Raw genomic sequence first — 26,825 nt, 5'->3', positions numbered from 1 at the left:
GGGAGAGCTGTGAGGCTCTGCACGCTGCCCTCACCCTGAGTACTGGCTCCACACTCCCATTGGCTGGTTCCTGGCCAATGGAAGCCAAGCGGGATGGTGCCTGGGGGCAAGAGCCATGCGGAGCCACTTGCACGCCTCCACCTAGAAGCCGGACCTGCTGCTGGCCACTTCCAGGGTACAGCGTGGTCCACGGTGCCGGGACAGGCAGGAAGCCTACCTTAACACCCCTGCTGCACTGCTCACCGGGAGCCGCCCGAGGTAAGCCTGTGCCCCAATTCCCTGCCCCAGCTTTTAGCCCCCAGAACCCCTTCCTGCACCCCAAACTCCTCATCCCTGGCCCCAGCCCAGAGCCTGCACCCCCAACCCAGAGCCCTGACCCCCTCCTGCACCCCAGCCCAGAGCCCCCTCCCACACCCTGAGCCCCTCATTCCCGGCCTCCACCCTGCAGCCCTCACCCCCACACCCCAGCCCTGAGCCCCTCCCACACCCCAAACCTCTCATCCCCAGCTCCGTTGGGTCACGGGCATCAACAATTTTCTTCAACTGGGTCGCCAGAAAAAAAGTTTGAAAACCACTGGACTAGATGAACTCTCAAGGTCCCTTCCAGTCCTATGATTTTATGATAAACAGAAGGTGAATACATTTTTTAATATATATGCATGTACTTTTTAATGTTCAGTTAGAAACTTGATTTATTTTAAATTCAGTCAATTTTTGAAAATCCATTTGACAGTGTCCTTACTTTTTTTTCTTTTTTTTTTCTTTTTAAGAGTAATGTGCATTAAAAATGTTTAAAGGTATAACTCAATGAGACCCAGTGTCCCTAGGGCAGCCCTCACTGGAAATGCAAAGGTCTGGGCAGGATGCGAAAGGGAGAGCAGATACTCCCAAAACTGGGTGGTTAACACTGAAGTTAAACTCTTCAACCAGTCACAAACTGTGCTCCTGATCCCCCACGCTGGTTATCAAGAAGCTAAAAAGGAAACCACACAGCCCCCTTTACTGCATTCCCATTCTCTGGCTCCCAATCAGCATATAGGTCCAGTGCAGTGAGAAATTATTTAAAAAGCTCTGCTCACATATACAAAATGTTCTTCTGCACCCCAAAGGTCCAGCCACGTTGCCAGGTGGGTGTTAGGTTGGATATTACCCAAAATATCATGCTGCCAGCCAATCCTTTAGTGTCTAGAACTAAAGGTTTATGATAAAAGAAAAAATAAGAGGTTTGTTAAATGGTAAAGCAATCAAACACATACAGACTTCAAAGTCCATATTTCAGGTACTTAGCAGTATTGGTGAGTTTGTTGGCTTGGCTTGAAAGTCCTTCTGAAACACATCCATAGCTTCGATGGGTCATTCATTCAGTCCTTTTGTTCCGAGCCTCAGTTTGTAGAAAACTGAGGTAAGAAGCACGATTGAAGACAAAATGGAGATGATGCAGCAGCCCTTTATGTTCCTTTTGCCATGTGGCTTGTACTTCCTGTGTCCCAAACACAAGCTTCACAGTACCTGGGCATGGAAAAGCCTTAAAGTTCTGCCCACAGGCATGCCCCTGCAAATCCTGTTGAGTCATAAGGTATGTCCCCTGACTCCTTTCAATGGTGACCTTGATGGGCCATCAAACAGGCTAGGCGGTGGTGATGCCAGTCTGCATGGGAGTGTCACCCAGAAACACAGCAGAAGTTTTGAAATACAGATATACCATACATATCAGTAACTCATAATACAAAGGTGTGATTCAAATACATAAACAAGATTATCATACTTGGCAATTTATAACATTTTCACATGGCATATCTGGTCAGATTTCTTGCAATTTTAGAATATTGGTATCAGCAATATTATTAAGTGTCCCATATCTCATGGGACTTAATCCTTTGTCATGTTTTATCAACATTAGCAACTAGTGCAAGGTCTGTTCTACTAAGTAGATTGGTTCCTGTGTCATAACATGATCCTACCATTTCCTCTTTGGGTTTCTCTTGCATGTCTTCCTGTGAAAATTATATAATACAATTATGTAATAACTTACATGTTCAGAGTGCTATAGAATCTTAAACTATGTGTTGTTGAGTCCTGAGTACCTGATACTGCACTTCTTTAATGTTTGGCAAGTCTCAGTAAGAGGCCTCACCTCTGGAATTTTCTTCTTCTGTTTGGACAGATATAATTTTTTGACATGTGGGTCACTGTGTAAAGTTTATTGCTCTTCAGAGGCTTTACCTTAGTGATTATATTGGTATCTTTTTGTTTCTTTTTTAACCTTTTGGTTTAAAAGATAAATTGCTACTTCAGGGAAGCATGTCAAACTTGTAGGATGTTCTGTGGCTCCTGTTGTGCTTTGAGTATAAAAGGAATGTCTGTTACTTACAACAGGGTCCATGAAAGAGTGACTACTGGGAAAGACTGAATAAACTCAGTAATCCTTAACAAACACCTGCAGCTTCTGACTCAAACTATATATTTGAACTGTTGGGTTCAAAAGAAACTTGTGTTTTGTATTCATGGTCAGGAAGCTTTAAATTGTTTACTTGTAATGCAGTGCTCCTGGGAATTCTTGCTGTAAAATCGTGAAACTCTTCTGCTTGAGCTAAAAGACACAAGTTTGCTAGCTTAAAGCCAGGAGCACATTCATAGACTTCTGTGGTACAGACACTGAGGAGGAGCAGAGAACCACACTGTAAGTGTGGGTTGCAGCTGAATTACGAAGAGGACTTGCAAAATAAGGTAGAGGTCCTGTGGAAATAGTATGTCATCATGTAATTAAACATATCCTGCATCTGTAAAAGGGATCTGAATTAAGTTTGCACAGGCAATCTTAGTTCTTGCATTTCCTAACCTTTTTGTGTGCTTGAGTTTGCAGACTTAACATTTTTTAACATAGCTTTTTGTATGTAGTTAAAATATAGCAACAAATACATTGCTACAGTCTACTTAGACTAGAGCAAAGATCGCATAATATGTCTTCACTGTCAGTCTCAAATCTTCATCCTAGCTGACTTCTGTTAGATGTTTAGCTAAATGAGGTACCCATTAAATAATGGTTTGTTTACATTTAGTGCTCAGTTTCTCTAGATAAAACATTGGTGTTGGGATACATTTCCCAAAGGAAATTTATACGGTGTGTGTTTTGACTACAGTTCCTAGGCTGAGATCTGAAAAGATCTGTTCCCTGAACTTCAGTATGAAAATACTTTAACAAAGCATCCAGTAATTCTGAATTATCACCATTTAGATTTAATCTGAATACTTGTTGCTGTAGCAAATCTTTGATCAGGAAGGTAGACTCTGCATTTCCTTCAGAATTCTGATTTAGGCTGTTCCTTAGATCCAGAATGGGGCACACATCTCATGTGAAAACCACCTGGTGTTTTACTACTGCAGTGCTGATAACTATCTTCTGGTAGGCAGGAGCCCTACCACAATAGGAGAGAGTGAGGATTATCTTCAAAATAGCAGTGGGTTGCCACTGGGCCAGATTCATAGACTCTAGGACTGGAAGGGACCTCGAGAGGTCATTGAGTCCAGTCCCCTGCCCTCATGGCAGGACCAAATACTGTCTAGACCATCCCTGATAGACATTTATCCAACCTACTCTTAAATATCTCCAGAGATGGAGATTCCACAACCTCTCTAGGCAGTTTATTCTAATGTTTAACCACCCTGACAGGAACTTTTTCCTAATGTCCAACCTAAACCTCCCTTGCTGCAGTTTAAGTACTTTGCTTCTTGTTCTATCCTTAGAGGCTACGGTGAACAAGTTTTCTCCCACCTCCTTATGACACCCTTTTAGATACCTGAAAACTGCTATCATGTCCCCTCTCAGTCTTCTCTTTTCCAAACTAAAGAAACCCAATTCTTTCAGCCTTCCTTCATAGATTATGTTCTCTAGACTGTTAATCATTCTTGTTGCTCTTCTCTGGACCCTCTCCAATTTCTCCACATCTTTCTTGAAATGCAGTGCCCAGAACTGGACACAATACTTCAGCTGAGGCCTGACCAGCGCAGAGTAGAGTGGAAGAATGACTTCCCGTGTCTTGCTCACAACACACCTGTTAATCTTTGAGATCTTTGTCTCATTCAGTAACCAGCATATTGATTCATAAATATATTATTGGCTTTTAAATCAATTGCTAGACTAGAGGCTGGTGAGCTAATATTCTTTGTCCTTCTTGTTTTGAGGCAGATTCTCTTCTTTAAACTTGTCTACTGCTGGACAGTGAAATAACATTTGTCTAGGGAAGCAGGCAAGTGGTTGGTTGAGGCCAATAATCAGTGATTAGGAAGGCTAGGGTTTTCTCTTAATACCTTCATCTGCACTGCTTTTTGGAGGATGAAGCTAATGGAACTAGGTTTAATTTAGATTTAGCTTTAATTTGGAAATGCAAGCTTCCCAACATTCTCACCAGTAGGGCTGTCTCTTGCCGGGGGTGGAGGTAGGGGCTCAGTCGGGTGTCGGTCCTTGTGCTCTCTTCTGGGGTTGATACCAGAGGTACTGCGTAGAAGTCAGGTATTCTAGTTGACAGGCAACCACATTATAAAAGACTGTCAACTACTTAGGGTATGGCTACACTTGATATTTCAAGCGCTGCCGCAGCAGCGCTTTGAAGTGTTTGTGTGTTCGGAGCACCAGCGCTGGGAGAGAGCTCTCTCCCAGCGCTGCATGTAAACCACATTCCTTACGGGTGTAGCTTGCAGCGCTGGGAGCCGTGCTCCCAGCGCTGCGGCACTGATTACACTGAGGCTTTACAGCACTGTATCTTGCAGCGCTCAGGGGGGTGTTTTTTCACACCCCTGAGCGCGAAAGTTGCAGCGCTGTAAAGTGCCAGTGTAGCCAAGCTCTTAGTGTAAATAGGTCAAACACTGTCAGAAGGCAACAGTAGGTCACATGTGCCCTGGATCACATCTGACTGAACTAGGAGTGATAGGCATATCAGTTGAAATTAATGCCATGTTTCTGGGAATAAATTACTTGTTTCTGAGATGCTGGCGATGCCTGTTTCGCAAATTTTTCTTCTTAAAGATATTTCAAAGTTAGCTCCAAGAAGAGATCTTTTTCAAAAATATTGTGTATTCCATTTTTAATAATACTAACTTCTGAACTTACCTTCCGAATTGTTATACACATGTTTAAGGTAACTCTGTGCATGAAAACTAATATTGGCTTTGTCCACTTGGTGCAGTTCTAGTTAGTTGACATGAATATGAAATTTCTTTAAAAAAAAAAAAAAAGTGTCTGGTTTGGGGGCAGACATGGACGGACGTTTTACTTCTGCAATGGCTTGCTGTGTAAGGCAGGAGAGTATCTCTTCAACTTTAAATGCAAAGGAATACTGTCAACTTGAAAACTAGTCATTTTAGGGAAAATGCATTATCTTGTATACTACTCTCTCCTGTTGAATCCCTTCTCCAATTTGTGTTTTCCTTTTGTGGTTTGAAAGATTCATTTCCCCCAAGATGGGAAACTGATTGTACAAAGGAAACAGTGAGACTATTGTACACTCAATGCTGTCAAATACTTAAAGAAAACAATATGAAAAATACTTTTATTAAAGTGACAGATGAATCTGAGATTTGTTATACACAACACTGAATAACGGTAAGTAAAACAAATTATTCAGAAGTGGGTTCTAAAGTTAGTGTCCTTTTAAGATCCTTATCTCAATTCCCTCAGTGCTTTTTTTGGGAGAGGTGCTTTATAAATATATGTACAGAATGTAATCTATGCTTAAATTGGAAGCTGAAGCAAGTGTATGGTGGCTTAGTGACTTGCTGTTGTCACCCCATGCTTTTTTCAAGTTTGGTTTGGGTCCTCATTCTGTTTCAGGGACATGTAGAAATGTATTAAATTCTAGTGATCATGATTCTTTCAACTTTGAATAAAATATAGTTGGATTTATTTATTTTTTTTGGCAGAATGAAACTAGTACAGAGAAAACTGTCAATTCTATAGATCTTGAGAAACAGGACTCTCCTCCACCAAAGCCTCCACGGACCCGCAGGTACTGTTCATCTTCTCAGTTTTGAGCTTTAAGAGAGTTACAAAGTTTATACTTAAATGAACAATCCTGTCTCATTTGATATTGCTAATAGTGCATATTTGTACGAACAAATGGATTTTTTGAAAGTGTAACAAGTATTAATTGACGTAATTCCAAAGGCAAGTTAAAATGTAATTTATGCAGCAATTGTTCCGCCTCGTTCTATCTGCTTGTCTTAGGACACTGAATAAAAGTCTTGCATCACAGCAACACCACATGTGGTATTTAATACAAATCCTAACCTAGTCAATTGTTGCATGATCTCAAGATAATACACTTTGGAGAGTCACAGACACACACAATTAACTTAATGTTGAAAGTATGAAAGTATGTTTTAATGTGGTCTATTTTGACCTTTGAATGTATTTTTGCAAACGTTAGGAGGTGAATTTGTGGTTTGAGTGTTGTAAATGAAGTGCTGCTTCTTTCCTATTTGGGCTGTGAAGAGTGTGCCACCTTTTCATAGTGTTTTTATAGTGATCATATAGTTAACTTCTTCCATGCTTCCTTTAGTAGGGCGTATCAGAAACTCTTCAGATTATATATTTGTTTTTCCACCCCCTCAAAACATAACCAAAATAAACTTCTCAGCAAAGCCTTGTTGGCAAAACAAAAGAACTTTGGAATATGGAAGCCAAACCTTTTAAAGATGTCCCAGAAAAAGTAAGGAAAACCTTCAAAAAGCTAATAGTAAACTGTTTTTAAATCACCATGGCTCAGATTTTTAAAGCTATTTAAGTGTTGCTGCACTCAGTGTCACAACACCTAATTGACTTAGGAGCCTATGCATCATGTGGGATTTAGGCACTTCAGAGTCTACACTGGGGGTGGATGAGGGGGGAATCGATCTAAGTTACGCAACTTCAGCTACGTGAATAATGTAGCTGAAGTCAACAAATGTAGATCTACTTATCGCGGTGTCTTCACTGCAGTAAATCAATGGCTGATGTTCTCCTGTCAGCTCCACCTGCGCCTCTCGCTTCGGTGGAATACCGGAGTCAACAGGAGAGCACTCGCGGTAGACACGATAAATCGACCCCTGCTGGATCAATCACTGCCTGTTGATCCAGAGGGTAACGTAGACAAGCCCTAAATCTTCAATATTATGAAGACTTTCAGGCTGTAGCTAATGTTATGACTGCATAGTCGTAGCAATAGAAGCATGTTGAAGGGAGGATGTTTAAGAGCTTCCCCTATGTTTTCTATTTACAAAACTAACAGACATTTACTTTGTCATATTTCCCCCGATCCTGTAATATCTAATGCGCACAAAAGCTATTATAATGCTATTTTTGGTTGTGTGTACAGTATATGCACAAACTTACATATAATGTTATCTGTTATAGAAACATACATTGATATTTAAAGCTTATATTTTTAAAGGTAAAAAGGAAGAATGCTTTAATAATTAAGAGCAATGGTTTGACCAACTGACCTTTTATTTATTCAAAGAGAAAAAACTTAAAACTGAAGGTGGGAGACTGGATGTACAGATGTAAAATAGCTTGCAGAGACAGGCACACAAGGGTCTAGAGATACCTCCAGAAAAAAGAGAGTGAAAGGAAAATATGAGACATGGAGTGACTCTAAATGGTTAGTTTTGCTCTCTTTCTAGAAAGATAAACACAAGCAATTGGAACTTTAAAGCAGACAATAGTTAGGAGACAGCATGAAGAAAAGATGAAGGAATACCTTATTTTTTGTGAGGGGGAAGGGGAGAATCAGATCTGCCTGAGAGGCACCACTCCCCCACCCCCTCTCTTTTTTGGTGAGGTGTGGAGTGTGGGAGCAGCTAAGACTTCTGAATAGACAAATTTTTGGTGCACATGTTAGATACATCCTTTGTTACATTATATATAAGATACCAGGTAACTTTATCTAGCGCTTTCTTTAACTGTTTCCTTATTTTCAACAATATATAAACAATATAATCAATCTCCATCTCAATTATCCTCATGTTGAATTGCTTTTTATTTATCTCATACTTGTTTCTTTTAAACTAGTTTAAATTGAAAGGTTCTGAGATTTTTTTTTGTTATCTTAAGATCAAACATTTTTGTGACATAATATGCGGTTTCTTGTTTGTTTATTTTTGTGAAAAAAGTGAAAAAACTGAGGTACCTGATGATGGACCAGCAAATTTAGTACCTTTATTTTTAAGGGCATAAAAGAAGATACAGGAAATAGCCAGTCAATGAATATTTTCTTTGCAAAATATTTAGACATATAATGGAATTAGGGATTGCACTTGTGAGGAAATGAAGCTTTTCAATCAACCAACTCATTTATAAAGTTATATTGACAGAATTTTTGAAACATTTGCTGTTTTGGTAGATGCAGCATAATTTGGCCTTTATAAAATATTTTATGTAGTACAGTATAAAAATGTTTTCAGTTGGTTAAATACCACAGCACAGATTAAAAGTTGTATGACAGATGTTACAGTTTTTACCATTAAAAATTAATCTCTTCCAAATGGAGTACCACAGGGTCAAGTTAGTATTGGGGGCATATACTTTTAATGATCTAGAAGAAGGCCAAAGATCAGCATTAATCATACTTGCCAGCCTCTGAATTGGAGGAACAGTAAATATACAAGAAACTGCATATTATGTCACAAAAATGTTTATGATCTTAAGATAACAAAAAAAAATCTCAGAACCTTTCAATTTAAACTAGTTTAAAAGAAACAAGTATGAGATAAATAAAAAGCAATTCAACATGAGGATAATTCTGAGATGGAGATTGTATATTTACTAAGTGTCTTGGAGTGATTAGAACTGTGAGTTGTATACAGTAAAATGAGATTTAAGTCATTTTGGTTGGAGAGAAAAATAGCATGTGTACGAACTGGAGATAAAAGCTGTCTAGAAACTAGTGAGTCAGAAGTAGTGGTTATGTTTGGGAGAATATTATGCAAGATATTTAGTGGGTAAAATAGTCCTGAAAAAGGTGTGGCATTCAGTTAATTATCTTTGTGGGCTTTTCTGACCACAACTACTGTACCATCACTTTTGGAGGTGGGACTAACTTCTGCCACTTCGTAGTTTCTTATGGTGGAGACAGTTATTGTAATAATGCTCATGGTGTGCAAGATGCATCCCAAACACAGATGAAGATATAGTCCCTGCCCTGGAGAACCTAGAATTTAAAAACACAAATTAGTAAACTTTACTTGTAACAGTCCTATCAGGGTGACAGCCTCATGTCTGTCTTGTTAAACACACTGTTCTCTTGCACACTACTATCCTCCCTGTCTTTCATCCACAACAATTCAAAATTCTAATTCCAGTGCCACTATGCCCCTTCTTTTCAATACTCTATTTCCTTCCTCCATATGGGTGAGTGTAAGCGAGACTCGCCGGGGTTCGACCCTCCCGGATGAGGAGGGGAGCCACACCGGCCTCGACTTGTCCTCTGCGGGTCTCGGTTCTCGGGACTGTCGCCCACCGCGCGGGTAGTCGGTCCCTGTGGATAGGACTGGGCAGTGGCAAAGTCAAAGGGGGCCCAGCCCTTGGTTCGGGCGGGGCACCAAACACAGTTCTAATAGCTCTGGCCCTTCGGATCAGGGCAGAGCAGTGGCACTAGGCGGGAAGAGGGGGAGTATGCCACCCGGTTATGGGTGGCAGGGGGAACGCAGGCCCACCCACTCCTCTGCGTTCCAGCCCGGGGCCCTAGTAGCGGCTGACGCTGCTAGTGGTGGTCAGTGGGGAGGTCCTGACCGAAACACACTGACATGGGTATCGGGAGGTCTGCAGCCTGACTCGGGTTGGCTGCCCCCGGGCTACTTCCAGTATCCCCCTCCGAGCCTACCTGGTTCGTGGGATCAGCTTCAGGGAGGTCCCACCACATCGGCTCCTCACGGCCAGGGCTGGGCAGCAGGTCCGGCAGCTCCTCTGGGAAATCCGGCCAGTCCTGTTCCGGGGGGTCCTCGGGGCTGCAACGGGGGCAGGGTGGCTCCGGCAGCTCCTCGTCGTAGCGGGCATGGGGCAGCTCCAGTAGCTCCTCGTCGTAGCGGGCGCGGGGCAGCTCCGGCAGCTCGTCGTCGTAGCAGGGAGGTTCTGGCCAGTCAGGAGCTCCCGCGGACAGGTCTGCTCCTGACGGTGGCTGGGCTCCAACTGAGGGCTGAGGGCCGGCTTTTATTCTTCCGGGTCGCCGCTTGACCCTCTGGGGGGGCGGGACTTCTGCTTTGAGGCCCCACCCCTAGGGATGATTGACGGGGCTCGACCCTCCTGGATGAGGAGGGGAGCCACACCGCCTCGTTACAGTGAGACTAAATATATTAATAATATAAACAGAATAGCTAAGTGGGTTACAGACATCTTGTTTCTTGGATATCTCCTTGTAGAAATAGTTTTTAGGTGGGATTTAAATAGGGTACAGTGGCTTTACTGACCAGTTCAGGGAGGGTGTTCCACGTTCCTAGTCTATCTGAATAAATTGCTTGTTAAAGTATTTAACTTTCTCCAGGAATATTGGTGGAAAATATTTAATCTTCTTTAGATTAACGTTTTTAAGACTTCCAGTCAAATGGGTATTTAAGAGAATATATATGTTCAGTTTCTAACGGGGTTAAAAGCAAGCAATTGTTCTTACCCAAGGTAGTAACTTAAAAGGGGAAAAACAATACGACCTTTTATTTTCTTTACATAATGCTGTTTGCTCATTTTCTAAAGTCATCTCAATCAAAAATTGCTCATGTCTTTAACACTAATCTGCAAGCTGTAGGTTTTATAAATTATTTATAGCTTTGCTTTTAAACAAACTGAATGGAAAACTTCACTAACTGTGTGCATGCACCTAAGTACCTGTTGTCTACATGTATGATATGCTCAATTAAGCAACAAAATTTGTTAGAGCATGAATGAATAGGCCATGGAATATATTTCACATGTTATGAAGCACAAAGCTTGAATGATTTCAGAAAGCCCAGAAAATTCCTGAATGGTCCATCAGTCCAGGTTCAGGAGAATCTTTTTTATAAATCTATTTATCTTTTTTAAAAAATCTTATCTTTTTGTGTTAAATACTATGATAAAAAGTAAACTCTGTGCTAGCTTTATTGACGCAAAGAAACAATTACTCTTAAAAAATCTGGTCCTAAAACTGCCCCCCTCCACTTCAAGAGTAGTGGCATAACCATTTAGCCATCACAATTGAGCAGAGTTTCTCACTATAGAGATGGAGAAAGATAGAGATGTTAGAGTGGAGTAAGGAACTGGGCCAGCACATCAAATCCCTATCAGTTTTTACTTTTGCTCTAGAGCTATAGAACTCCTCCTTCGATCACAAATTACCTGGATTTCATGTCCCAAAAAACTGCAGATGCATTTTTTTCAAGAGATTATCTTACTATGGCATCCCACTCAAATGCTTTTTTCTTGATCTTGGCTCATATTCCCATATGACCCCCAATCATTCCTTTTCTCTGCAGTTCACTCCTCACTTACGTGTGGTCTGTGGTAATACTACTTATCAGTTTCTGATTCTAACCTTTTTCTTTCCATTATTGCAGGAATATCTTTAAACAGTTTTTTATTCTTTAATTCAGTTGGCTTATATATATATTTTCTTCTGTTCACTGTATCCAACTGTTCTTGAATTTCCCCTCACATACATAGTTTTTATTAATGTTAACAGTTACAGTAGCTATGGAAAAAGTTTGAATAAAGTTCCTGGATTGGGTCCTTTTTATCTTAGCTCTTCCTGACTGATAGTTCCTCTGTTGAAGGTGAAGAGGTTTGATCCACTTGGGAGGGATTTGTGAATATGGCTTCTCAGAAGATAAAATAATGTGCCCTCTTCAATTTAACTTCGTATAACTGTTAGCCTGAGTTTTATCTGCAAGCATAAAAGTATAATTGTGCATTACGTATTTTGCCACCGCAACCATTGGTGTATATTGATAAAATTATAATAAACTTTCATGTACATATTAATAGGGGTGAGATGGTGCCAAGAGGATTTTTTTTGTAAAAGAAAACAGGCTTATACAGGAAATGAAAAGAAAATCCTTCATTGGGTTGAGTGATCTTGGGATATGTCTACACTGTAATATAAGCCTGGGCTCTGACTCAGGCTAAAGCCTTCAGTCTACGTGCAAATCTCTTGAACTTGTGCTCTGACCCAGGGTCCCAGGACCCTGTGACCATGGAAGGTCTGTCTGAACTCAAGTCAAGAAGGGACCCAGGGTTCAAGCCTTATTGTTTGTACTATAGTGTAGGGGTGTTTTGCAGCACCCCTCCTTTCCTGGACTCTGGTCCTTGGAGTCCACCAGTAATCTCCTACAATGCTATGGGCCAACTTCCTTTGTCCTCTATCTCCCAAGAATCAGCGGTCAACTCCATGGAAATGGAAGCACCCTCCTTGTTCCAGTGCAGCACCTTTGTGTTTAACCCCTCCATTTTATTCTGATTGCCAAGCTGCAAACACACCCTAGGAAAATCTTCAGTGTTTGCAATGGATACTGACCAGATGTCCCTTTACAAAGTGTGCTGCTTCATGGTCATGTGAGCACAGCCAGATTTTGGCTAATCTCTGGTGCAAGGTCAGAAAAACTGGATTTTAGTAAGAGTACTAGGAGTGACCATGAATACCAACTACTAGGAAAGAAGATGGTGGCACTGGAAACTTATCAGACCAGCGATCAGTACAGAAAACAGATTAAGCAACTCAAGAGTACCAGAAAACCAGGGACCACAAACGCATCTCTGGCTGCACACCAACATCATGCCCATTTTATGATGAGTCTAACCGGGGGCTGGTGACTGCACTTGAGCCATCAACTGTGTACGATGACCTGGTAAGCTGGGATGGCATCCAGCTGGTCCCAGAAGCCAGCAACGAAATAAATAGGTGCCAGTAGCAGGTGCCGAATGAGGCAAATGAAGTAACTCTGTTGGTGAAACTCGTCCTAGGAGGAGGCTTTGCTGCAGGAGCAACTGCAGCACATCTTGAGGATGTACTCAAAAGAGCATTTTTTATGTCCCTTGGAGGAACGCCCCACTGCAGAACTGGCTGCTGAAACAGAAGAGGGAGAAGCTGCCCGAGAGCCAAGTAAGTTTCTGGGTCTGTTTTCATGTTTGTTAATATAAGAATGGGAGCAATTTCTACTGTAAGAACCAATATAAAAGAGAGAAGCCCTAGATAGAAGCGTGTATCCATTAATGGCGGATTGTATGCCAGTTCCATGGCATCACGATGCCACCCTCCCCACCACAGGGAATTCAAAGTAGAGGCCAGGAACCACAAAGAGTAAAACAAGATATATAAAAAGAGATTTTTTACTGGGAGGTTGCACATTTTTTCTAATAAATTCCAGTTTGTTAAAATAATACACTAGTATTACTTTCCCTGTCTGTATTAGCTCAATACAGTATTGAGTTGATAACAAGATGCCTGAAAGGACTGAACTGTATGGTGGGGAAGAGGTTCAAATGTAGTTCATGTCTTTTAAATGTAGTCTATACTTTCCATGGGTGATGAAACCACTAGTTCCAAATATGACTGGGGAGGTTGAATTCAGTCCATAAAATTGCCAGGGGAGGGAGGGACTAGTTGTCTCTTTTCATGCAGTCCTAAAAGACTGTGTCAGAAGCCATCAGGGAGGTCTGAAGCAATGTGGAAGCCCAAATGCAGCATCCTGTTGATTTTTTTTCCCCCATGAATTCTGACCCAGACACATAACAAGAACTCCAGATAGGGAGTCTCATTTTAAGGAAAGGTGTATTTTTTTCAGGACCACCTCAGTAGTTCACCAGCCCACTCCATTTATGGATGTGTTGTTCAGTCACCATATGTATGAATACTTTGGTGGCATACACTTTTTTTCTCTCACTGCAATTTAACCTGGCTATGTCCAAGGAGCTTCTGTGGTCTGGAGCAGCCCTCTGCCAATATATTGATATTGAGTGATACTCAAGACAGTAACCTTCTGTGTCTTGTCCTGTTCCAGACCTCTCAAACTCTGCATGTTGCAATACCTTCTTAGCTCGCCTACATTGCAGAAGCCTGACTCCTCGTACCCTCACAGACGGCTCCAGGAGGAAGCATGATGAATTTGATTGAAGTTCTGGACTGGGCCAATAAGTAGCATGAGTACCAAAGGCAAAGGGACTTGCAGCAAAAAGACAGACATGCTGAGAGGCAAGCGGACAGGCTCAGGCTGGCTTTGCAGCTTGACAGGGTAGCAGCATGGAAGCAGGCACTCTTTCACAGTTCCTGGAACAGGAATGGCAGCTAAGGGAGGAGGAGAGAGCACAACAGAGAGAATTGTTTGAGTGGCTGCTACCTCTAATGGCTGCAAAAGTGCAGGCTCCTGCTGCACCAGCACCATGGCCTGTGTCCCCTCCATGGTACGTTGGCCTGCATTCCAGGAACACGGTGGCCCATTCAGTGGGGCCCTATGAGTGACAGGACAGGGCAAATGTGTCTCATGTGGTCCTCAGTGCTGAACCTCTCCTCCGTGGACAGCCCTGTCCTGGCTGCAAGTGTGTGGAAAACCTGGAGGGTGTCTTGTATATAGTTCAACTATTTGCACTTGTTTATACACTTTGTTCTTGGTTATTTTTAAAGCTTTTAGTGTTGCTGCTGATTTGGTGTGCTAACGGCAGCTGGCCTGCCAGGCAACAGTTTAATATTGTACTTTTCCAATACATGTCTGAAAATAAAGGCTTTCATTTTGTAAAGAAATTTTATTGTCATGGCAACACATCATATACTAAAAGTAAACACATGATCAGGGACAACTGGGAGGTTGTATGCCAGAAGTGGGGAACCTTTTCTGTGTCGGGACGTTGACCCACCAAAAAAATCAGTGGTACGCCACACAAGTTCAGCTCACTTGCATGGAGGGCATGGGGGTTTGGGGCTTCCACCCACAGCGGGATGAACTGGCGCTCAAGGCTCCAGCCCTTCTCCCCCCACCCCCACAAGCACTAGCTCACCCCACCGTGGGGTCGGGGGGGAGCCCCAAGTCTCCCCATCCCCAGCGGGTGAGTTGAATGTGTTTTGGTCTGCGGGCCGGATGAAAATGAGCAAGGGGTAGGTTCCCCACTCCTGTTGCATGCAAAACCCATGTCTCAATACAGCTATAAACATCAATCCATCTGTTTTTTTCCCCCTTCCTGCATTTCATAATAAGCAGTCATGTCATTCAAAAGTACAGTACATGGTGATCAAATCCTCCCCACTCCCCGCAACAAGCACATTCATAAACATACTATTCTCCCTCTGCCACTGGCCCATGCCAGTCCATAAAGTGAGAACACAAAGCATCCCTAATTTCTGTTGCCTGGGTATATCCAGCTGCAGCTGTGTTAGACACTTAGCCACAAAGTGCACCTCTGTCATATTTCCATTTGGGGAAATGGCTCACCTTTGGCTTCACAAAGATTATGACACTGGAATCCAAACAGGTCTGTAAATATTGCTAGCAGGATTTCAGTCGGCCAAACGCACATTCCATCACCACTCTGCACCTGCTGAGACTGTAATTAAACCTTCTTTTGCCAGGGCCTCTAAGATCAGGGTATGGTTTCACGAAGCAAAAAGGGATATGCAGTGTCCCTGAGAATAACAGTGAGGATAGTAACTCTTGTTTATGACAGTCATGTGGTGGGAATCATGTCCCAGCCTGTCTAAAAATGTAGACTCCCAGTTGGTGGAAAACCCTGGTATCATGAACTTTTCCAGTGCAATCAACATTGAGGTTCATAATTTGGCCTCTGTTGTCCACAAGGTCCTTCATAACTAGGGAGTAAGACCCTTTGTGGCTTATGAATTCATGTGCTCCTTGAGGTGGGCGCACGATGAGCATGAGTCCCATCAGTGGCCCCACTGCAGTTTGGAAACCCCATTTGTCACACTGTTTGGAGTGGCTCATAACTGTGAGTGCGTACCTCAGGACAGTCAGTCAAAAACAAGGCAGGTACCCCAAATTGATGTATGTTCTATAATTCAATTTCACCAGCCTAGTAACAAATATGAACTCCTAGATCACTGTAGTAGTCTTACATGGTGTCACTTACAGATCGGAGAGCCCAAGGGGGACTATCTTGTCACCAAAAATCACAAAATATTCAGGTTGTTTTTAGTCCCGAGAAACCAGTCACTTACCCCAGATCAATTGGTACCCTAGAACTTATGCCAAAGACAACACCTATAGCTACTTCTGTAATAAACTACCTAAAGTTTATTAACTAGGGGGAAAAATGAGTTATTTACCAGTTAAAGCAAGCAAACATATATACACAAATGAGTTACCATCTATGGTTTCTGAAGGTGACAGAAACGTAGTAATCTCTGTTCAAAATGCAGCAGAGAGTCCTGTGGCACCTTATAGGCTAACAGACGTATTGGAGCATAAGCTTTTGTGGGTAAATACCCGCTTCATCAGATGCATGTAGAGGACATTTCCGGAGACAAGTATAAATATGCAGGCAAGAATCAGTCTAGGAATAAAGAGGTTAGTTCAATCAGGGAGGATGAGGCCCTCTTCTAGCAGTTGAGGTGTGAACACCAATGGAGGAGAAACTGCTTTTGTAGTTGGCTAGCCAGTCACAGTCTTTGTTTAATCCTGATCTGATGGTGTCAAATTTGCAAATGAACTGAAGTTCAGCAGTTTCTCTTTGGAGTTTGGTCCTGAAGTTTTTTTGCTGCAGGATGGCTACCTTTAAATCTGCTATTGTGTGTTCAGGGAGATGGAAGTGTTCTCCTACAGGTTTTTGTGTATTGCCATTTCTACTATCTGACTTGTGTCCATTTATCCTTTTACATAAGGATTGTCCAGTTTGGCCGATGTACATAGCTATGCGGCATTGCTGGCACATGATGGCATATATTACATTGGTGGACGTGCAGGTGAATGAACCAGTGATATTGTGGCTGATCTGGTTAGGTCCTGTGATGGTGTCACTGATGTAGATATGTGGGCAGAGTTGGCATCGGGGTTTCTTGCATGGATTAGTTCCTGAGTTAGTTACTATGGTGCGGTGTGTGGTTGCTGGTGAGAATATGCCTAAGGTTGGTGGGTTGTCTGTGGGCAAGGACTGGCCTACCTCCCAAAGCCTGTGAAAGCGAGAGATCATTGTCCAGGATGAGTTGTAGATCACTGGTGATGCATTGGAGAGGTTTTAGCTGAGGACTGTAGGTGATGGCCAACGCAGTTCTGTCGGTTTCTTTCTTGGGCTTGTCTTGCAGCAGGAGGCTTCTGGGTACACGTCTGGCTCTGTTGATTTGTTTCCTTATTTACTTATGTGGGTATCCTAGTTTTGAGAATGCTTGGTGAAGATCTTGTAGGTGTTGGTCTCTGTCTGAGGGGTTGGAGCACATGCGGTTGTACCTCAGTGCTTGGCTGTAGACGATGGATCATGTGGTATGTCGGGGGTGAAGCTGGAGGCATGAAGATAGGCATAGCGGTCGATGGGTTTCTGGTATAGGGTGGTAACGTGATCGTCACTTATTTGTATTATGGTGTCTAGGAAGTGGATCTCCCATGTAGATTGGTCCAGGCTGAGGTTGATGATGGGGTGGAAGCTGTTGAAATTGTGGTGGAGTTCTTCCAGAGTTTCCTTCCCATAGGTTCAGCTGATGATGTCATCAATGTAGCGTAGGTAGAGAAGGGACATGAGTGAACGAGAGCTGAGGAAGCATTCCAGGTCAGTCATAAAAATGTTGGCATATTGTGGGACCATGCGGGTACTCATAGCGGTGCCACTGGTCTGGAAGTATAGTCACCAAATTTGAAGTAATTGTGCGTGAGGATAAAGTCACAGAGCTCAGCAACCAGTTGAGCTGTGGCATCATCAGCAATACTGTTCCTGACAGCTTGTATTCCATCTGTGTGTGGGATGTTTGTGTAGAGAGCCTCCACATCCATGATGGCTAGGATGGTGTTTTCTGGAAGATCACCAATGCATTGTAGTTTCCTCAGAAAATCAGTGGTGTCACAGAGATACCTGGGAGTGCTCATGGTGTAGAGTCTGAGTAGAGAGTCCACATATCCAGACAGTCCTTCAGTGAGAGTGCCAATTCCAGAGACGATGGGGCATCCAGGATTTCCAGGGTTGTGGATCTTGGGTAGTAGATAGAATAACCCTGGTTGGGGCTCTAAGGGTGTGTTGATTAGTTCCTGTGTTAGTGTAGGGAGTGTCCTGAGTAGATGGTGCAATTTCTTAGTGGGATCTGAGGAAAGTGGCCTGTAGAATTTGGTGTTGGAGAGTTGTCTGGCACCCTCCTTTTGGTAGTCAGACCTGTTCATGATGACAACAGCACCTCCTTTATCAGCCTCTTTGATTATAATGTCTCAGTGGTTTCTGATGCTGTGGATAGCATTGCGTTCTGCACAGCTTAGGTTATGAGGCAAGCGATGTTGTTTTTCTACAATTTCTGCCTGTGCACGTTGGCGGAAGCATTCTATGCATAGGTGCAGACTGTCATTTTGACCCTCAGAAGGAGTCCATGTGGAGTTCTTTTTTTTTTTTTTTTTTGTGCTGTTGGTGGGAGGGTATCTGTGTATCCGTGCGCTATTCAGTGTTATCTTGAAAGTATTCTTTGAGTAGGAGACAGCGAAAGTAGGCTTCCAGATCACCACAGAACTGTATCATGTTCGTGGGTGGGGTGGGGCAAAACAGTCCCCAAGATAGGACAGACTCTTCTGCCAGGTTGAGCGTGTAGCTGGATAAATTGACGATATTGCTGGGTGAGTTAGGGGTACCACTGTTATGGCCCCATGTGGCAGGTAGGATTTTAGACAGCTTACAGTCCTTTTTCCTTTGTAGAGAGGTGAAGTGTGTAATGTAGATCTCCTGTCTACGTTTAGTAAAGTCCGTTTGTGTGGAAGGCTGGTTATTTATGAAAGTGTCCAGGTTGAGAGCTCTTTTTTGATACTTTCCTGTTTACTGTATAGGATGCTGATAAGGTGGTTCCTCAGTTTCTTTAATAGTGTGTAGCATAATCTCTCACTGTGGCTTGTGCAGTATGTAGATAGCAATGCATTTTTCACCTTCAGTGCATTTGGTATGATGTCCATCCATTTGCATTTGGAAAGGAAGACGATATCTATCTGTACTTGTGCAGGTTTCTTCATGAGGTTGATGGATTTCCATTCCATACGGTTAAATGCAGTGCCTTGCATGGTGTCAGGTATCAGAGGGGTAGCTGTGTTAGTCTGGATCTGTAAAAAATGACAGAGTCCTGTGGCACCTTATAGACTAACAGACGTATTAGAACATAAGCTTTCGTGGGTGAATACCCACTTCATCACATTTTGCTGTTCAAAATGTCTTACAGGGTGGACCCAGGTTGACTCTGGGGATCTCTGCTTTGGTTTAGTGTTTCTGACCCTATGAGAGTTCAAACAGCAAACAGAACTATTTCTTCTTGTGAGCACCTTTATAAGCCTTTCACCAGAGTACAAACCAATGGGATGAGTGCTCCTGCATGTAAATTCTTCATGGGTGGATGGGGCAATCAGAAAGCTTTGTCCTAGAGGGCCCATCAAGTCTTGATAGTTTGTCTTGACGGGTGGTGAGAACCACTCTTCCTGTCTCTGTTCACAAGTTCAGAGCAGGCATTTTTACAGTTTTATAAAACAAACTTGTATCTTACCTTGCAACATGGAATACAGACATTACAAGTGAGATTAATGCATGCAGCAATTTACAAGCATTTCATAGTCTAAACACTAAATATATTCTTATAAAACGAATACCTATTCTGAACAAACCTAACATACAGGTGAGCTGGTTTGGTTTCCAGTTATGAGTTCGTCAGTTAATACCTATGGCCTTGGCTAGAGCTGGCACTTGGTTTACTGGCATCACGCCATTCTCCCAAAGCCAGCGGATTACTTAAGGAATATTCTTTAATGCCTGTCATGTTGGGTTAAACTACACACCTGCTTGTCTCAGAAATCTGTCACCATTTTACCCATAATTGACTTTCTTGCACCAAATGGAGGGCAACGGACCTGTTACAGTCTGGGACAGCTAGCTTCTAAACAGTTACAGCAATCTGCTTCTGGACTTACATCACGCATATGATCTTACACAGGAGGGTTCGGGGCAAGCTGCTCCCAAAGCTTCAGAAATATAGCAAAAGTTATGGACCCAGTGCTGGTCGTCCCATCTGCATGGTGATATGATCCCACAAGTCTGTGCTTGTGGCCCTGCTCCAGAAGCACCAGCGTATGTAGCAGGTATCAGTGGCTATACAGAATGTCATGAGCAGCATCAGCTGATTTGAGTCTGCCATGTCTGTTGTTGTCGTCGTCGTCGTCCTGCTTGGTCATTAGCTCTGTCAGCTGTCTTCTGTGGGTCATAAAAAGCCACCAAACTGCCCACCAGCATCTCATGGAAGCTCTGCCTGCATCTTGAAACAGGAGCAAAAGCCCAAATAGAAGTTCTGGAAATGGCAACGTCTCCATTTTGCTGACTCCAGTTGGTGGAAGCCTGCAGACCAAAGTGACTGCTCAGCAGGGTTTGTTGGGGGGAGTGTTCAAACTTCGTGTAATGTGTAGCATGGACAATCAAGTTTTCCTACACTGCACCACTAACGAAGAGCTAGAGTCACCACATTTTGAGAGGGCACTAGGAAGTCTGGGATACAGTTGGTTGGACTTGGGTCTGTGTACTACAGTGTGGACACCAGAGCCCTTGGTTCGGGTTCAGGTCCAGGTTAAAAATTTTAACCTTGTGTTGGCAATCATGGATTCTCAAACCCAGGGTTCCCTGACATGAGTCCTGCTAACCCTGGGCTTATCTTGCAGTATAGACATACCATTAGAGACGAAGGTATCTTACAGATGTGTAGCTTTCCAGCTGAACTTTAATTTGTTTCTTGTGTGTCTGCCTACAAATAAAGGTTTTCACAGGTTTCAAATGCTTACATAAGAATGACCATACTGGGTAAGACCAAAGGTCCATCTAGCCCAGTATCTGATCTTCCAACAGTGGCCAATGCCAAGTTCCCCCGAGGGAATGAGCAGAACAGGTAATCAAGTGATCCATTCCCAGCTTCTGGCAAACAGAGGCTAGGGGACACCATACCTGCCCATCCTGGCTAATAGCCATTGATGAACCTATCCTCCATGAATTTATCTAGTTCTTTTTTGAACCCTGTTACAGTCTTGGCCTTCACAAATAATTCCTTGAGTTTGTTTTAAACCTACTACCTATTAATTTCATTTGCTGGCCCCTAGTTCTTGTGTTATGAGATGGAGTAAATAACACTTCCTTATTTATTTTTGCCACACCAGTCATGATTTTATAGACCTCTATCATAGCCCCCCTTAGCTGTCTCTTTTCCAAGTTGAAAAGTCCCAGTCTTATGTCTCCTCATACAGCAGCCATTCCATACCCCTAATCATTTTTGTTGCCCATTTTTGAACCTTTTTCAAGTCCAATGTATCTTCTTTGAGAAGGGGCAACCACATCTCCACACAGTATTCAAGATGTGGCCGTACCATGGATTTATATAGAGGAAATATATTTTTTGTCTTATTATCTATCCCTTTCTTAATGATTACCAACGTTCTGTTTTTTTTGACTGTCGCTGCACATTGAGTGGATGTTATCAGAGAACTGTCCACAATGACTCCAACATGTTTCTTGAGTGATAAAGTCAATTTAGACCCCCTTATTTTATGTGTATAGTTGGGATTATATTTTCCAATGTGCATTACTTTGCATTTATCAATATTGAATTTCATCTGCCATTTTGTTGCCCAGTTACCTAATTTTGAGAGATCCTTTTGTAGCTCTTCCCAGTCTGCCTGGGACTTAAGTAACTTGAGTAGTTTTGTATCGTCTGCAGATTTTGCCACCTCACTGTTTACTCCTTTTTCCAGATCATTTATGAATATGTTGAATAGGACTGGACCCAGTACAGACCCCTGAGGGACACCACTATTTACCTCTCTCCAGTCTGAGAACTGATCATTTATTCCTACCCTTTGTTTCGTATCTTTTAACCAGTTACCAGTCCATGAGAGAACCTTCCCTCTTATCACATGACAGCTTACTTTGCTTAAGAGCCTTTGGTGAGGGACATTGTCTGAAGGCTTTCTGAAAATCTAAATACACTATATCCACTGGATCCCCCTTGTCCACATGTTTGTTGACCCCCTCAAAGAATTCTAGTAAATTCTTGTTTCTTGACATTTTTAATTTTTAATCACATGAAAAGGATGTCTTAAGTACACTTTTCAGCTTGTTTTACTTCCCAAAAGAATCTTCCAGTAACATTCTTTAATGGTTTTGGAATTATAACAGCTTACGATAACACAGTACAAAACATTTTAAATTTTTCTATAATATGAACAAATAATTCCTTATTGAACACAATCTTTGAGTAGATTGTGTTTGAACTTGATATTAGCAAAATGTTAAATATTAAAAAAAAAATTCTGAGTACTGCCACTAACTTGTGAATAAGAACATCTCATACTGTCCCGATTTCATCTGGCAACAACACAGTATAGTTAATTCTGGGAGCCATTGAGTCTGGAAGTTCTGTAACTAGTGCTCATGCTAACTGCCTCAGTAAATCTCACTCTAGTGTTACAATATTAGTGCCTGTTGATACAATTGCCACACCTGATTTTTTTTTATCTGAGTACTTTGGACTATTCCTAGTGTTAAATGCAAAGCCAGAGCTTTGATTAATTTGCAATTTAGACTTATTTCCATACAGTAGAACTCAATTACTTCAACTCCAGCAATAATGTGCTGGTTCTTTAGGATCCAGAGGGGGTGTTTTAATTACACAAGTACCTTTCAGTGAGCCAAGTCCTTGAAGCTCTCTTATCTAATTACTTGATTCTCTAGTGAACAAAGCTAAGACACCTGTAAAGGAAAAGGATAATGGGAATTGGTGTTCAGTAGGGTGAAAAATGGTAACTTTTTTTCAAACTGAAAGTATCCTTTAGACCCAACATTTAAATGATGAAACTGATTACAGCCAAAATACTTCACAAACATACAAAGGTAAGGCAGTGCTGAAAATGGGAAAATAGAAGGCGTGAGAGAAGGAAATTGGTGGTAAAGGGAACATGAGACAATAGTTCTACGTCGTCCTGATTTCATTTCTATTTCTATAGTTCTTTATTTGGGAGAGAAGAGATTAGAATGTTGATGATACAAGTCAAATTGCCACTTACTGTGAATGAGGCTGCATGCTGTAACGGCAAGTAATTCCTCTGCCACATTTCAAACTCTAAAGAACCTTTTAATACATATTCAGTTAGGCTAAAATTAAAAACAGTTCAATAATCTGTTGGCTGCTAATAGCCCTGTTAGCAGCCATTGGTTTAAATTTGTTAGTGATGATTTTAAAAATGTTTTTCATTTAACTATTTTTTACTAGAAAATCACCAGTGGGCTATTTTTGATCATTTCTGATGCATGGGTATATGTTATAACCTATAATTCAGTTTCTGACAAGTTGAGCAAATTGTAGCGTTTCTCCCTTATGACTGAATAAGATCTGATGCTTAAATAAAGTAGAATATGGTGTCTGGCTTCAGCCCACTTAACGTAGAGTTTAATGTTCCTATTTTAATTATCCAGAAGAATGCAGAGCTCAGTATCTATTTTCGGTTGATCATAGCAGCTGCATTCCATGACCTTAACATCCCTCTCTCTTATTTGATGAGAAAACTCCACCGTGTGTTAAACAGAGTAACTATGGATTGAGAATTTTTCATTTGGACACTAGCCAGTTCTCATTTAAATCCAAACTGCATTTTTCCCCTTTTTTAATACAGTTGCAATTTTCCACTAAGCACAGAGTGATTTAAAATTTAAATTGTCTATTTTATTAATCCTTTGGCGCATGGTTGGAGGGTAGGTGTACTATAGAAATGCTTTTCCCTATTTGCATTACCCATCCTCTTCCTATTGTTTGTCATCTCACTTATTGTGTTTATACATTTTAGATTGTAATCTTTGTTGGGTGTAGATTATCTTCCTTCTCTGAAACACTCAGTATCCTTTAGGGCACTATAAAATAAATTAGCTTGCGTTAAAATTATTTTTAAAAAGTAACAAACTGTTAACTTCCAAATCAGGGCATATTCAGATTTTATAATGAAAGCTGTGTAATTATTATGAAAATGTAGTACATCTTTACATTGAATTTCATTTAAATGCTATGAGGAGTAATAAGGTGATTAAGATGTAAAATCTTTTCTGTCCAGGGCTTACTGTGACAAGTATTTTTTTCTGTGAAATCTGTGTTGCTACATAAAACTTTTCTCAACCTTTATTCAAGTTACGAAGATAACTAAGCAGTTTTTAGTATCCTGGAAATGTCTCACCTACTCTGCTGGAAGGAGAAGACCTAAGTCATAAGGAGTTTTTCTTGTGCTCTTTTGGTTCACTGTCTCACCTGTTTTTGTTTTTGAAAGGTGTCATAATCTGAAATAATATTTCATTGTTTTTAGATAAACTTCATCTATAAATCCAGGGACAAGTAGACAGTCTTCAGAACACGAAACAGCATATTAGAGTCTAATTTTAAAACCTTGTTCTTTAGTGGCTTGTTGAATGTTTCAGAAATTCATTTACGTAATATTCAAGAGTGGTGCAGCCTTCCTGTAAAAGTGACAGGCGTATCACATTGACATTTTAGGCAAAGTCTTCCTGAGGATGTAAACAAAGAAATTATTCAAATATATTACATACCCAATATTGGAATTCACATAGCTATGTTACTACTGTTTGACAAACTATAACATCTTAAAGCAATGGCATATTACTTAAGAAGACAATAGGAACCTGTTCCTTAGAGGTGTTGATCATCCATTTTGCAGAATCAATGGATGTTGCAGGTGCTCAGCACGTCTCTGGTTTACACTCTGAGAGCTGAACAACATTTTTCTAAAGAATGGCTCCAGTTAACCACACTTCTCTGAATCACAATGAGATGTCTGCAAGAGATTTTTTGCCAAGCTATTTTTAACCAGCTAGAAGGGATATTACTAGATATAAGTTAAATTCATGTATAGTGAACCCAGCTGTACGGCCAAAAAACATTGTAATTCCATTATTTGGATTCACTTATGTAGAAAAACAGTATTCAAAGTCTGTCAAAATTCCAATTTTTTTTCTTGCATCAAAATGTCCTCATGTTTCTTATGGAATTTGGCATGAAGCCTAGATAACAGATGTCTCATACTCTTTAAAAGCCTTACCCACAGGTTTGAGTTCACCCTTCTGGGTAAAATTGCTCCCCTTCTCCCCCCTTTCAAAAAGATATGACATCACAAGGGCAATTAATTGTGTAAACTACATAATTGTTCTTGCATATAATCCTGTGCTTGAGCCATTTTCCATTGTAATACCATCTGCTGAATGAAAGTGTCTTAATGCATTTTTCTTAATTTTACTGTAGGGGAAATTTGATTCTTATTCTCATAGTGGAAAAGACCCCCACCCCACCCGTTACCCCCAATTTTAATGGCTCTGAAGAAAAACTGCCTCTATATAACAAGCAATTCCTGTGCGTAGACTTTTTAAACAAATCTTGAGTCATTTTAATTATTTTATCAGGAAGACCTGTTACTTCAGTTTCACCTTACAGTAAATTTTATTAGATATCTATTTTGTATATCTTATACACTCCTACCTAAAATATGTCTCCCTTTCTCAAAAACTGCAAACTTTCTACCAGACCTTACTATAAATAGTATAAATTGTAAACTCGTGTCAAAATCCACTCTACAAATTTCACTAAAAAAAAATTTGCAGAGGTGTCTTTGACCTTATCCGTTGCTTTTCTCTCCCAAAAAAGGTAATATTGAAATTCCTTGTCAACAAATCAGATACTCCAATAGATGAATCTGTTCTTATATACTGTATGTAACTCACTGAAGCTATGCCATCAACATGTTGGTGTATAAACTAACCTTCAGAGTAACAAAAACTGAATCTATATTCACAATACTGCCATCATTAAATCTATGGAGAAAATATGTTTTTGTTTAAAATGTCTCTAAATATCTAAAACTTTTATTTGGGGAGGAGGAGGGCAACAAACTGAGCTAGAAGTTGAGAGAGATTGAGTACCAAAAAGAGTCTGTATCTTAAGATATCTTTCCAAATATTTCTATTTTTGTTTAAATATAGGGAATTTTTCCTAGCTTCACTAAAAGCAGTGTTTTTAGAGGGTGCTTTATGCTCCTATGAATCCAATTGTTTTTTTTCCTCAAAATCTTTCAGGGAGTATCGCCACAATGGCTATTAGCTAGGATGGGCCGGTATGATGTCCCTTAGCCTCTATTTGCCAGAAGCTGGGAATGGATCACTTGATGATTCCCTGTTCTGTTCATCCTCTCTGAAGCACCTGGCATTGGCCATTGTTGGAAGACAGGATACTGGGCTAGATAGGCCTTTGGTCTGACCCAGTATGGCCATTCTTATGTTCTTAAGGTCTGACCGTCCTACAAATTCTCTGTAGAGTCAGCTGTGGGGAGGAAAGCGAGGGGAAAATCTGCTTTGAAGTTATTTTTATGGGTTAAGATTTGTAAGATCTGGCCTTAAAAGTTGTATTTGTGGCATTATCAAGAATCTTTTTTCCAAGTTATACTTTGGAAGACTTATCAACTATTTCCTTGCCATTTATACTGTTGTGCTTGGTTCATATCTGCTCTGTCAGCCATATTATACAACCATTTTTGGCAAGCAGTAGAAGTGTTGCCCAGACTTTAAGATTAATGTATGTTGGATGTTTCAGAATTTTTTTGAACTATAATATCAGATGTGATATTGCTGAAATACAGAGAAT

General features: G+C 41.2%; 1 protein-coding gene across 2 annotated transcripts in view; it reads left to right on the top strand.

Moving 5' to 3' along the window:
- The window catches only part of PTPN12 (protein tyrosine phosphatase non-receptor type 12), a 169,837-nt gene that overhangs the window by 111,120 nt on the left and 31,892 nt on the right, over positions 1-26,825 (top strand). For both annotated transcript variants that reach the window (XM_050936860.1, XM_050936861.1), the window contains exon 12: positions 5,917-6,002. In XM_050936860.1, coding sequence (XP_050792817.1) covers positions 5,917-6,002 — 86 coding nt within the window. The remainder of the gene's footprint in view (positions 1-5,916; positions 6,003-26,825) is intronic.

This window comes from Gopherus flavomarginatus, chromosome 1 (assembly GCF_025201925.1).
Source record: "Gopherus flavomarginatus isolate rGopFla2 chromosome 1, rGopFla2.mat.asm, whole genome shotgun sequence".
Lineage (NCBI taxonomy): Eukaryota > Metazoa > Chordata > Testudines > Testudinidae > Gopherus > Gopherus flavomarginatus.
Note: the sequence above shows the minus strand (reverse complement) of the source record. Positions and strands in the feature narration are given on the sequence as shown.